The 14,598-nt window shown below is 38.3% G+C and overlaps 1 protein-coding gene and 1 non-coding gene across 4 annotated transcripts in view; one reads left to right on the top strand and one right to left on the bottom strand.

The window, feature by feature from the left end:
* The window catches only part of TARS3 (threonyl-tRNA synthetase 3), a 70,462-nt gene that overhangs the window by 36,658 nt on the left and 19,206 nt on the right, over nt 1–14,598 (top strand). For all 3 annotated transcript variants that reach the window (XR_008494075.1, XM_063653081.1, XM_054450444.1), the window contains 3 exons: nt 1,535–1,701; nt 3,391–3,553; nt 12,956–13,093. Coding sequence is in view for 2 of the 3 variants with exons in the window: in XM_063653081.1 (XP_063509151.1) it covers nt 1,535–1,701; nt 3,391–3,553; nt 12,956–13,093 (468 nt within the window). In the remaining variant the exon portion in view is untranslated. The remainder of the gene's footprint in view (nt 1–1,534; nt 1,702–3,390; nt 3,554–12,955; nt 13,094–14,598) is intronic.
* LOC129014934 (small nucleolar RNA U13) lies at nt 4,012–4,111 on the bottom strand. The gene has a single exon (XR_008494451.1). It is a non-coding gene; the product is annotated as a small nucleolar RNA U13 (small nucleolar RNA).

Here is a 14,598-nt window from a genome sequence, read left to right as displayed (position 1 = left end):
CCTGAGCTAGACTTTAAAAGTAGTTTTTAGTAAAAGCGAACACACACACCCTGACACACACACACACACACACTAACCCTTAATTTCTGGGACCTTGTTTAATCTGAATATATGGAACCATCTGAAATAGCCAATAATCACTGCCATTCTTAATGACATCATTTTGTTAAACATTTTCTTTCTTTTTTTGAGATGGAGTCTAGCTTTGTTGCCCAGGCTGGAGTGCAATGGCGTGACCTTGGCTCACTGCAGCCTTTACCTCCTGGGTTCAAGCGATTCTCCTGCTTCAGCCTCCTGAGTAGCTGGGATTACAGGTGTGCGCCACCACGCCCGGCTAATTTTTGTATTTTTAGTAGAGATGGGGTTTCATCATGTTAGCCAGGCTGGTCTCAAACTCCTGACCTCAGGTGATCCACTTACCTTGGCCTCCCAAAGTGTTGGGATTACAGGCGTGAGCCACCACACCCTACCTGTTAAGGTTTTCTAATTTAGTAAAAACAAAGGGTAGGTAAAGCAGCTCACTGAATGGCCGAGACCTAAGCTGTCTACCATGGACTGCCAAGATGCCCTGATGAAGAATAACAGACAACATTCCTTTCAGTTATATAAAACCGTTGTTAGTAATCTTAAAATGTTATGTTTTATGTTTTTTTAGCTGTGAAAACAGTTTTTCAAATTTGCTCAAAGTATATGTGGCATTCTAGATTTGTGCCAGATGTCCATTAAGTGATTTACAAATGTTGAGAATCTGAGGATTCTCAGAATTCTTACTTCAGGTTTTTGTGTTCATCCAAATTAAAACTGTCATGTAAAGGGTCCCTATCAAATACTGTCAAAACAATTTGACCTAATTGACATTTGTAAAACAACAGCAGAATATGCATTTTTGGAAAGTGGACATAAAATATTTACCTAACAAAGATCACCTAATTGTTTTGTTTTTAAAGAAAGTTTAAATAAAGCTAAAACTTTGCTTGGAAAAAAACTCTCTTCTCCTGTCTCCAGTGATTCAATTAGGGAAGCTGTTAATAGGTAGGGAGGGAGAGAGGCCAGCTCATGACTTAATAATATCAACTACTTAAATCGTTATACACTAAAATTCTCATTTCTGTTTAAAACTAAACAAATCAAAATTATAACATGCAACATGGCATTCAGGCTTATTAAATTATAAATTTTTTTCTGCCTCTTAAATAATAGGAAAAAACCTGTTTATCTAGAAGGACTTTGGAGTAGTTACAGTGAGTTTCTATATATATTGTATTTCAGTTACTACTTTTCAAAGAACTAAAACATTATGTACTATATACTGTTATATGCTATAAAATAAATATACTCAATAGAAATTATACTGAGCATATGTAAATCTTTCTTTCAAGATCCAGAAACCACCACACCTAATACTGAGGGTACATTAATCATGAATTAATATAGGACATGAGCCCAATTTGAAAATATTTGCTCATAGTGTTACTTTGCATGGAATTGTGATCTACCCTAGCAGATGTTAATGTTGAATGCATGTATCTTGAAGGAGGAATATCACAAACGGGACTTCACAGAGGTGCTCTCTCCCAATATGTACAACAGTAAACTCTGGGAAGCCTCGGGCCACTGGCAGCATTACAGCGAGAACATGTTTACCTTTGAGATTGAAAAGGACACTTTTGCCCTCAAACCCATGAATTGTCCAGGGCACTGGTGAGTATTAAAAGCGAAGCAGGCCTTTTCATGAGAGCACGTAGCACACTTCGTCACAATTAGCTTTTAATGCTTTGTGGAATGAAAGAATCCCTTTAATCTGAAGAATGGTGATTACTAATTTTTACTAAGTTGTTTCATTCTGGACAATGGATTTACTTTTGAAAATATATTTGATCTTTGGCAGGTATGGAATGTTAGCTGGTAACCATTCCATTTTTTTGTGCTGATTAAAGGAAAATGTTATGTGTCAATTTTATATGTTTTATAATATTTGTCTTTCTTATAGTAATGCACTTCAAATGTTCATATTTGCAGAATATTTAGTTCTTTCATACTGTTTGGGTGGATTATAACAAGATCAATGAGGTCATAATCAATGGGTTTCTGGATTTCACTGATTCCAAGATACCATTTTTCTTCCACATTTCAACATTTCTGAAGTTGAAATGCATCTTATGGTTGGTGGCATTATATCATAATTTAGCATTATATCATAATTAGCATTATATCATAATTTAATTAATAGGTTATTTTCTTTCTTTGTAGCACATAAAATAAAGATACATTTTACAATCAATGCTGTCTTTGATTCTATGAAAGACTAATTATCATAAAGTTGGTATGCAAATTCAACCTTGTAAGACAAATGTATTTTACAACTGAAACTGGATAGGCATAATTGTCCACAAAAAACAATCCCAACAATCATAGTTTTTGTATTATCAACATACATAGTTTCAAGTAAATTTACCTAGAAGATAATTATTAAAACCGATAACTGAACACTGAAGAAAGCTCTTTGCCATTTTAAGTGAAGATGAGTAGAAATTTAACTTTATGATGATGTCATGTAAAAAATATATATAACTATTATTTTAGGAATACTGGTATGTAAACATTCTGTATCCTCTCTTTCTAAACAGAAGGTAGAAGCTACGCTAGTGTTTTGCATTGTAAAACACTTGTGTTAACAATTTCTTAACTCATTTTCTCAAAGGCATCCTTTAAAATTATAGCCTCATACTTTAGCTATAATGAAAGTAGAGAATTTAAGTTTGTCTTTTTATACCTCAGAATAAAAAAGCAAGACCATGGTGGCTTAGAGGCAATGGGATATGGAAGCTAGGAGTGCTTTCTGCAGGAGAGAAGTCTTTCATTCAACAGAGAACATAGTTGAGTGCTTTTTGTGCTTGGAGCTAGAAGTGCAGAGGTGATTAAGACACAAACCATTCCCTCAGGGAGCTCATGAGCAGAGTGGGCAGGGCCATGCATGTAGACAATCTGTTATAGAAAGACCAGTGCCATAGTGATGGCATGTTTGAGGTGTTCCAGGAACCTGAGGAGAAACTGCCTAGCCCTGTCTAGGGAAATGTCTAGGAGGGCTTCATTTAAGAAGTAGCCTTTGAAATGAATCATAAACAGTAAATGGTGATTCACTGTGTGGATAAGGGGAGGGAACAGCATTTCTGGGAAGAGATAATAGACAAGCTTCTTTCTCAGAGTGCTGCAGTGATGTAAATGCAAGGTTCGCTAATTTGTGGAAGAATTTTTTTTTAACCTGGTGATCTAAGAACTAGAATAAGGAGTTTATGAATCTTGAGGCTTAATTGTAATTTCTTTATATTTAGATAATTATTTAATCTTTCTGTGCTGTGTAAAAGCTGTGTGTTACCACATCTTTTCTAGTCTAATGTTTGCCCATCGTCCACGATCTTGGAGGGAAATGCCTATTAGATTTGCTGATTTTGGAGTTCTGCATAGAAATGAACTGTCGGGGACTCTCAGTGGCTTGACCAGAGTGAGGCGATTCCAGCAGGATGATGCTCACATCTTTTGCACAGTGGAGCAGGTAAACAATAACACAGAGTGAAGCAGGGTGGCCACAAATTCAGTGTGATGCCCTGAACACATCTTGTATTCTTTCAGAGTTACTGAAACATAGATGTTTGGTCTAGTCTCTGAGATTCATTCAGCTCTAACCTGCTGTGATTCTCTAAATTAGGTCAATAGATTAATCATCTCTTGACATGAAATACATTCCTTCAGTGATTTTATTAATCTAAATTCCATTAAGTGGAGTATTTTAAGGGATTTGGTGGAATTCTGGATGTTTTGTTTTTCAATATTGCCTAGAACTTAAAATTTACTTATTAAAGTTTTTGTCTTAATTCAAGTTAAAATTGCCATGCAAAGTTTCACTATCAAACAATTTGACCTAATTGATGTTTATATAACAACAGCAGAATCTACATTCTTTGGTTTCATGTTGGATGGGTAATGTGACAGTGTTGTATCCAATGTGCTTCATGTGGGATGGGTAATATGCCAATGTTGTACTGAGGTGTGAGGGAGGCACATCTTACACGTGTGTACACCCAGTCATCACGCTTATGAACTATAAAAGGATCAGAGTATTTGTTCTTTGAAATTGCACATAGAATATTTATTAAAATAGACCATATTCTGGACCATAAAACAAGTCTCAATAAGTTGAAAGGGATGCAATTAAAACAAAATGTTAATTAACCCTAATGTTTAACCCTAATCCTAACTGACCACAATAGAATTAAAAATAGATGACACAAAATCCAAAGGAAAGTTAGATAATTTTATATAACAAATGAAATAAAAACACATCAAAATTTGTAGGATGCCATTTAAGTGGTATTTAGAGAGATGTTTATAGCACTGAATACCTGCATTAGAAAAGAAAAATCAATGACTTAGCTTTTACTTAAGATAGAAAAAGAAGAACAAATTACACCCAATGTAATGGAAGCAAAAGAATGAAAATTAGAAAGAGCAGAGCGGGAATCACTGAAATAGAAAATAAAGAATATAAATAAAACAAAAGCTGGTTCTCTGAGAAGATCAATAAAATTGATAAACCTTTAGTCAGACTGATGAGGGAAAAAAGAGAAGACAAATAAAAATGTCAGGAATGAGACAGATGTCATCACTACAGATTCTGTAGATATTAAAAAATAAGGCAGTTTTATGAATAACTTTATGCTAATACATTTGACAGCTTAGATGAAATGGATAAATCTTTGAAAGACAAAACTATTAAACTTTACTCAAGAAGAAGTAGATCATCTAAATAGCCCTGTGTCTACTACAGAAATTGAATTGATAGTTAAAAACCTTCCTACACAGAAAACTCCAGGCCAAGATGGTTTTACTGGTGAATTCTACTGAACATTAAAGAAGGAATGATACCAACCTAGAGATACTCTTCCAGAAAACTGAAGAGGAGGAAATCTCCACCACCTCATGAAGCTGATGAGCTAATATTACTCTGACAGAAAAATAGGACAAAGAAGTTAAAAGAAAACTACTGAACATCTCTCATGAACATAAAATCAAAAAATTTAAACAACATTTTAGTAAGTCAAATCTAGTAATTTTTTAAGAAGGACATCTTAATCAAATGGACTGAATCCCAGGAATGAAAAGGTAGTTTAACATTAGAAAATGAATCATTGTAATGCCCTACATTCACAAACTAAAAAAAAGAAAACAAAAAGACAAAAAGCATATTATCTTCTCAGTAGATGCAGGAAAAAGTATTTGGCAAAATTCTACATCCATATCTCATAAAAACTCTCAAAACTAGGAATGGAAGGGAACTTTCTTAACCTGATAAAAGGCCTCTATGAAAAACCTACAGCTAACCTCATACTTAATAGTGAAAGTCTGAATATGCATTACTCTTAAAATCAGGAATTAGGTAAGGATTCTCTCATTACTTCTCTGATCATTGTACTGCAGGTTCTTTCTGATGCAGTAAGTTAAGAAAGAGAAATAATAAACACCTAGATTGGAAAGAATTAAAACTCTTGTAAATGACATGATCATCTATGTAGAGATTAGATGAAATCTACAGAAAGCTATTAGAAGTAAGGTGAATTTAGAAAAATTGTAGTATGGAATATCAATATACAAAAATGAATTGTATATGCATTTCATAATAATAATCCCTTGGAAATTGCAACTAAGAAACAATTTATAATAGCATCTCAAAACATATGATAGTACTTTGGGATAAGACTGACAAATACGTTGCTATGGACTGAGTTGTGACTCCCAAAATTTATATGTTGAAGTCCTAACCCCCAATGTGATGGTGTTTGCAAATGAGGCTTTGGGAAGTAATTAGGTATAGATGAGATCATGAAGATGGAGCCCTCATGATATGATTAGTGCCCTTTTAAGGAGATGCCGGAGGCTTCCTTTTTCTCTCTGCCGTGTGAGGACACAGTGAGAAGTCAGCCATTGGCAAACTAGGAAGAAAGCCCTCACCAAGGAACTGAATCAGCTGGTACATGGATCTTGGATTTCCCAGCCTGCAGAACTGTGAAGAATAAATGATTCTTATTTAAGCCACACAGCCTATGGTTTTTGTTCTGGCAGCCCAAGCTGAGTAATACACACATACACAACCTATACAGTGAAAACTTTAAAACATTGCTGAGATAAATTTAAAGAAGGCCTAAATAAATGAAATATACCTTGTTCATGGGTTGGAAGACTAAATATTATGAAAATATCAGTTATCCCCAAATTGATCTATAAAGTCAGTACAATCCCAGTCAATACTCAAGCAGACTTTGTTTTCCCTGTAAGAGTTGACATGCTGATTCTAAAATTCGTGTAGAAATCACAAGAACCTAGAATAGCCAAAGGAACTTTGAAAAATAAAAACAAGTTTGGAAGGTTCACCATGCTTGATTTCAAGAATTATTAGACACTACAGTAATCATGCTGGTCTAGATAGATAAATCAAAACAGAGTCTAGAAATAGACACAAATATATGGACAACTGATTTTTAATTAAGATTCAAAGGCAATAAAATGGAGGAAAGGTAATATGTTCAACAAATGATGCTGGAATGATTGTGTATCCATATGCAAAACATGAGGTATGAGGATTCATACCTCATACCATATGAAAAAATTAAGATGAATCGCAGGCCTAAATATAAAACCTAAAAATACAAAACTTCTAGAATAAAAATTGGGGAAAATCTTTGTGCTTAGGTGATAGGTGACGATTTCTCAGATATGACACCAAAGGGCAGTCCATAAAAGAAAAAAGTTGATAAATTGGATTCCTGAGAATTGAAAACTTCTGCTCTAAAAGATACTGACCAGAGACAGGAAAGACGGGTCACAGACTGGGAGAAAATACTGTGAGGCGTATATCAAATAAGGGACTTGAATCCAGTGTACTTAACAAATATTCAAACCTCAATAAGAAAACAGACAACCCAGTTAAACAATGAGCAAAAAAGACCTGCTTTCGGGAAGATGAAGTAGGTGCTTTCCCTTTCCTTCCCTCTAAGAACAAGTAAAAACCTTGGATATTACATGTAAAACAAACACGAGACTCTGAAAGGTGGTGAGAAAAAAGGCACACTGGCTATGGACATCAGGACCTAAGAAACAACATGGTAGTGAGTTCCTTAGGTGTTTTTGTTTTGTTTTTTTTTGCCACATATATTCCAGACTTGGCAACCAACAAATGCCAACAGGCATTGATAAAACAGGCCAACAGAAGTCTGCTTGCTGTAGCCAAAGGACTAGGAAACAGGCAGCCTAGAAAGACAGAAAAGTTTTAGATAATATCTACTATACTTCAGCCAGACACCACAGAAAAAACTGTGGCCCTTTATATGCCAGCAAAGGCTAATTGAGGAGCTTATATTTTAACTCTCACCAGGCTCTAAATAAGTACCTCAATACCTGTTGGAATGGGTAAGAGAAGGCTTATTAGGAAGCTGGGACTTTTACTCCTGCATTAACAAGATCCCATCCCCCTCCCCCAACCCAGCAGTGTCAGTGAAGACTATGTGGGGAGCCTGGACTTTCACCCTCCCCTGGAAGTAATGAGGTGCCTCTTCCACTCCTGCTTGAGTAGTGTCAGAAGATGTCTAGTGGAATGATAAGACTTTTTCACTGCCCATTGGTCATGAGACCATGCATTCTGTGTGTAGTAAAGGCCGTGGAGGGGGAGCTAGAACACCCATGCAACCCAGAAGTGACGAGGAGCTCCTCTCCCCATACTTCCTTTCCAAAAGGAGCTTGGACTGCTTTTCCCACCTGACAGTAACTGGCCAGTACTGTCCTCCCCCTGCTGGAAGTCAGCTAAAACAACATTTAAGATCCAGAGGCTTATTATCAAACCCAAAATGTTCAGGTTTAAGCAATTGAAAATCACTCATCATGCTAAGAACAAGAAAAATCTCAACTTTAATTTAAAAAGACAATCTATGAACAGTACACTGAGATAACAAAGATGTTACAGTTATCTGCCAGAGATTTTAAAGCAACCACCGTAAAAATGCAATTACTAACTAATGAGCAATTACTAACACACTTGAAACAAACAAAAATTACAAAGTCAGCGAAGAAATAGAAGATCTCAGGAAAGAAATAGAAGATATAAAGAAGAACCAAATGGAAATTTTGAACTGAGAAATATAACATTCAGTGAATAGATGCATGAGCAGAATGGTGAAGACAGACTTGAAGACAAGAACAGAAATTACCCAATCTGAAAAACATAGAGAAAACTGACTGAAAGAGAAAAGAAGAGAGCCTAAGAACAGTGGGATATAACTAGATATCTAACATTCATATCATCATAATTTTGGAAGGAGAGGAGACTGAAGGTGGGAGTGAAAAAGTACTCAAAGAAATAATAGCTGACAACTTGCCAAATTTGGCAAAAGACATCTGCAGATTCAAGAAACTGTTCAGGATAAACTCAAAGAAACCTACACCAAGATACATCATAGTAAACTGAAAACTAAAGACAAAGAAAAAGCTTGAAAGCAATGAGAGAGAAATGATGCATTACCTTTAAAGAGAAAAACAATTTGAATGATAGCAATTTCTCATTAAAAAACAAAAATCAAAAATCCTGGAGGCCAGAAGGAAGTAGCACAATACTTTTAAAGGACTGAAAAAAGAAAAAGGAATTTTCAACCCAGAATTCTATGTCTGAAGAAAATACCCTTCAGGAATTGAGGGGAAATCAAGACATTGGACCCACCAAAAGAATGGCTGTAGGAAGTTTTCTAAACAGAAAGGAAATGATGAAAAGAGGAGTCAGGGAACTTTAGGAAGGAAAAGATTGTGAAAATAAAAACAGGTAAATACAATATATTTTCCTTCTCCTTTTGCGTTTTCTAAATTATGTTTGATCATTGAAGTAAAAATCACATGTTCTTTCTGATGTTCTAAATGTATGTAGAAGAAATGTTTAAGAAAATTATACTATAAATGTGGTAAGGTATAGGGAATAAAAGTTTCCGTACTTCACCTGAGCTGGTAAAGTGACAATATCTAGACTGATAAGTTATATAATACTTAGAGAAACCACCAAAAAAAAAAGCTATAGACAGGGATACACTAAGAGAACCTATAGATAAATTGGAATTGAATTCCAAAAAAATGTTAAAGTAATCCATAGGAAGACAGGAAAAAGAAAACAGAAATGAATAACAAGAGAGAACAAGAAGGAAACAAAAAGGCAGTGTAAAGCCCTAACATATTACGTTAAGTGTAAATGGTCTAAATAAACCAATTAAAAGAGATTGACATAGTAGATTAAAAAATATGACCCAGGCTGGGTGAGGTGGCTCATGCCTGTAATCCCAGCACTTTGGGAGGCCGAGGCAGGCAGATCATGAGGTCAGGAGTTCAAGACCAGCCTGACCAACATGGTGAAACCCTATCTCTACTAAAAATACATAAATTAGCTGGGTGTGGTGGCACACACCTGTAATCCCAGCTATCAGGATGCTGAGGCAAGAGAATCGCTTGAACTTGGGAGGCAGAGGTTGCAGTGAGCCAAGATCATGCCACTGCAATCCAGCCTGGGTGACAGTGATACTCCATCTCAAAAAAAAAAAAAAAAAAATGACCCAACTATATGCTTCCTAGAAGAAATATACTCCAACTAATAACACTAAAGTCAGGTTAAAAGTAAAAGCATGGCAAAATATTATACAAATATTAATCAAAAGAAAGCAAAGATGGCTGTATTAATATCAGATAAAACAGACTTCAAAGAAAATTACCAAAGATAGAGATTATATAAGGATAAAAGGGTCAATCCACCACGAAAACATAGCAATCCTAAATGTGTGGGCATCATAATACACAGCTGTAAAATATGTAAAGCAAAAACTGATAAATTGAAACGAGAAATGTACAAATTCAAAATTATATTCGGAAACTTCAACACCCCTCTCTCAAAAAAGAATAGAACAACTAGGCAGAAAATCAGCAATGATATAGAAGAGCTCTGCTATACAGTCAACCAGTAGAACCTAACTGACATGTGTAGAGCACCCAACAACAGCAGAACACATATTATGTTCAAGTGCCCACAGAACATTTAAACCACGGTGGATCATATCCTGGGCCATCAAACAAACCTCGACAAGTTTAAAAGAATTGAAATTATACAAAGTGTTTTTTCCAACCCCATGGAATTAAAGTAGAAATCAATAGCAGGATGATGACAGAAAATCTGTTTTTTTTTTTTTTTTTTTTTTGAGATGGAGTTTTGCTGTTGCCACCCAGGCTGGAGTGCAATGGTGCAATCTTGCTTACTGCAGTCCACCTCCCAGCTTCTGCCTCAGCCTCCTGAGAAGCTGGGATTACAGGTGTGCGCCACCATGCCTGGCTAATTTGTGTGTGTGTGTGTATTTTTAGTAGAGGCGGGGTTTCACCATGTTGGCCAGGCTAGTCTCAAACTCCTGTCCTCAGGTGATCCACCCGCCTTGGCCTCCCAAAGTTCTGGGATTACAGGCATGAGTCATCATGCCCGGCTGATAACAGGAAATCTATAAGCCCTATTGATCATATTATTACTTCCTGGTAATTTCATTGTTTCCTGAATCCCCTGCATCCTGCACCGTGCTTAGCATGTGGGCAGTTATTATATTGTTTGTATTATGTTTGCATTAGTCAGTGTTCTCCAAAGACATAGAGACAGCAGGATATATAGATATACGAGGAGATTTATTACAGGAATTGGCTCACTTGATTTTGGAGGCCAAGAAGTCCCATGATATGCCAATTAAAAGCTGGAGAAAGGCCAGGCATGGTAGCTCACACCTGTAATCCCAGCACTTTGGGAGGCTGAGGTGGGTGGATCACCTGAGGTTGGGAGTTTGAGACCAGACTGACCAACATGGAGAAACCCTGTCTCTACTAAAAATACAGAATTAGCCAAATTTTGTATTTTGTACAAAAATACAAAATTAGGCGTGGTGGCACATGCCTGTAATCCCAGCTACTAAGGAGGCTGAGACAGGAGAATCGCTTGAACCCGGGAGGTGGAGGTTGCGGTGAGCCGAGATTGTGCCGTTGCACTCCAGCCTGGGCAACAAGAGTGAAACTCCGTCTCAAAAAAAAAAAAAAAAAAAAGCTGGAGAACTAGGAAAGCTGATGGTATAACTCCCAGTCTGAGGCCAAAAGCCTCAGTGGGGTGAGCAGAGGAGGGAGCTGGTGTAGTAAGTCCCAGAGTTGGTGGGCCTGAGAACCAGGAGCTCCAATGTCTGAGAACAGGAGAAAATAAATGTCTCAACTCAAAAAGAGAGAGAATTTGCCCTTCCTCTGCCTTTGAGTTCTATTCCTGCCCTCAACAGATTGGATGAGTCCCACCCACATTGGTGAGGGTGGAAGTTGTTTACCCATTCCACTGATTCAGATGCTCATCTCTTTGAGAAACACCCTCACAGGCATTCCCAGAAATAAATGTAAGGGTGGCCAGCTGTCTGGCATCTTTTAGCTGAGTCGAGTTAACACTTAAAAGTAGCCATCACAAGCCATTATCCTCAGCAAACTAACACAGGAACAGAAAACCAAATTCCATATGTTCTCACTTATAAGTGGGAACTGAACAATGAGAACAGATGGATACAGGGAGAGGAACAACACACACTGGGGCCTGTCAGAGGGAAGCGGAGGGAGGGAGAGCATCAGGATAAATAGCCAATGCATTCTGGGCTTAAATACCTAGGTGATGGGTTGATAGGTGGAGCAAACCACCATGGCACACATATACCTATGTAACAAACTACACATCCTGCACGTGTACCCAGGAACTTAAAAAAAATGGGGTGTAGTGGCTCACGCCTATAATCCCAGCACTTTGGGAGGCTGAGGCAGGTGGGTCACTTGAGGCCAGGAGTTTGAGACCAGCCTGGCAAACATGGCGAAACCCCTTCTCTACTAAAAAAAAAAAAAAAAATGCAAAAATTTGCTGAGCATGGTGGCGAGCACCTGTAGTTCCAGCTACTCGGGAGGCTGAGGCATGAGAATCGCTTGAACCCAAGAGGCAGAGGTTGCAGTGAGCCAATACCATACCACTGCATTCCAGCCTGGGCGACAGAGCAAGACTGTCTCAAAACACAAAACAAAACAAAAAACTAGCCATCGCAGTTAATGAACGAAAGACTTGATGTCTCAAATCCATCAAATTCCCTGCATTTCAGCTGCTTCTCTCTGGTTTAAGCCACCGTCATCTTGCTCCTAATTGACTCAGCCAGCTTCCTGATGGGGCTCTCTTCTAATCTTGCCAATTCATTCCATTCATTCCACATACTGTGAAAGAACACATAGAGTCATGTTAGTCCCCTGCTTAAACAAAGCAAAACAAAAACCCTTCATTGCCTCCCCATTGTTCTCAGCCTAAAAAATCCATGCATTCTCCTGGCTTTGAAAGCACTTAATTTTCTCTGGCCCCTGCCTGCCTCTAGTCTGCTCACCTACACACTGCCCCTCTGCCCTTCATCCCATCGTATGCAGCCCCCCGACTTAGTCTGCTCCTCTGTCCACTGAGCCTTCAACTCAGTGTGTCCTCTGCTCACAGAGCTCCTGAGCTCCCACTCCATGCAGAGCGTTTGCTTGTCCCCTGCTGTAGCTCAGTCTCACTTCCTCTGGGCAGCCCTTCCTTGCCGCTCTCCTGTGTGTGGCGCTGCCTTTTCACAGTACAGTTGCCTCGCCTACTCCTTCTCCATTCCCTGCACTGGCCTGGAGAATCTGCCAGCCTGCACGTGCCTAGCACTCAAACGAAGGTTCAACTCAGGATTGGATGAACAACCAAAACAAGATCATCAGTTGTACTCCATTAAAAACATGCTTTATTTCTGTCTGACGTGAAGAATTTTATTTTTTAAAACATAAATGAATTTGATGTTCTATTTGAATATTTCATTTGCTTTGATTTCAGATTGAAGAAGAAATAAAGGGGTGTTTGCAGTTTTTGCAATCTGTTTACTCAACATTTGGCTTCTCCTTTCAATTAAACCTGTCAACAAGGCCGGAAAACTTCCTAGGAGAGATTGAGATGTGGAATGAGGCTGAGAAGGTAAGAGACACACCTTGTGCTTCCTCTTCATTTTAGTCGTATGGAAAACACCTGACAGGCTGCACATCTTCACAGCAGGATGCAATAATTTGTAATAGAAATTTTGAACCTGGAAATTATGAGATAGATAAATAGGTTGTAGAATGTGGTTATCCCGTTTTCTTTGTGACAGTGATAATAATAATACCTTACATTTGCTTCACACTTAAAGTTCATATCTGGCTTTTATTTATAGTCCTTCAGTGCTGGTCACTAATAGCTGGCCCAGGATTTTAAAGAAATCCTCTGATTGCTGTAACTCTCAGTTTGTGTGGTTTATTTTAAACCATTGCCTGTTGAGTCATCTTAGTCCGACTGTAGAGTTCCAGGGCTGCATGGTCTAGATGTAGATGTGCATACTTGATGCTGGGGTCCCCTTCATAGTCATGTCCTGTCATGCCCTGCCCTGTGTCTGTCTGAAGATACCCATGCTCAAAGACATTACATCTAAGCTTTGCAAAACCAAGATAAGGAGCTCATCACGTTGCTTTTTTTCTTAATAAACACAAAGGATATAGTGTGTTTCCTGTGTTCGCTTTTATTAAAAATGAGGATGGTGTCATGGCCAGACACCCTGCTCTGCCTGTTAGTTCTCCTCTTCTTGGAATATAATAGTCCCAACTTATCCATGGGGAATAAGACCCCAAGTGGATGCCCAAAACCCTGGATGGTACCAAATGGATGGCAATCAGGTTAGGACACGTATCTGTTCATGCCCTCAACCCACAAATTTAATGCCCTTTCTTTTTTGAGACGGAGTCTTGCTCCGTTGCTCAGGTTGGAGTGCAGTGGCGCGATCTCGGCTCACTTCAAGCTCCGCCTCCCGGGTTCACTCCATTCTCCTGCCTCAGCCTCCCGAGTAGATGGGACTATAGGCGCCCGCCACCACGCCCGGCTAATTTTTTGTATTTTTAGTAGAGACGGGGTTTCACCGTGTTAGCCAGGATTGTCTCAGTCTGCTGACCTCCTGATCCTCCTGCCTTGGCCTCCCAAAGTGCTGGGATTTAATGCCCTTTCTTTTCTTAACTAAGCACTGTTCATGCACTGTGGCTGGAACTTTTGCAGTGTGAGGTGCAACAGCAAAACTAGCATGAATTTCTTTTTCCTTCTTCACTAATTCACAACTTACCCAATGGATAGTAGATTTTTTTTTAACCATAACTTAGCAACCTCAGCACAGGATTTTTTTTTCCTTATTAAATGGATGACTTTCACCTTTTCACTTAAAGGAAGCATTTTGTGGCTTCACTCTGGCATATCCAGATTGCTAGTAACACAGTGCTTGTGCTTTGAGGCCATGGTTAAGGAAAATCAGGGTGATTGAACATAAGCACTGTGATACTGCACAGTTGATTTTATAAACATGGCAGCTCCCAAGTGACTAGCAGGTGGGCAGTGCACCCAGTATGGAGACTCTGGACAGAAGGACGGTTCACATCCCAGGTAGGACAGAGGAGGATGGTGCT

Source organism: Pongo pygmaeus, chromosome 16 (genome assembly GCF_028885625.2).
Source record: "Pongo pygmaeus isolate AG05252 chromosome 16, NHGRI_mPonPyg2-v2.0_pri, whole genome shotgun sequence".
Taxonomy (NCBI): Eukaryota; Metazoa; Chordata; class Mammalia; order Primates; family Hominidae; genus Pongo; species Pongo pygmaeus.
Note: the sequence above shows the minus strand (reverse complement) of the source record. Positions and strands in the feature narration are given on the sequence as shown.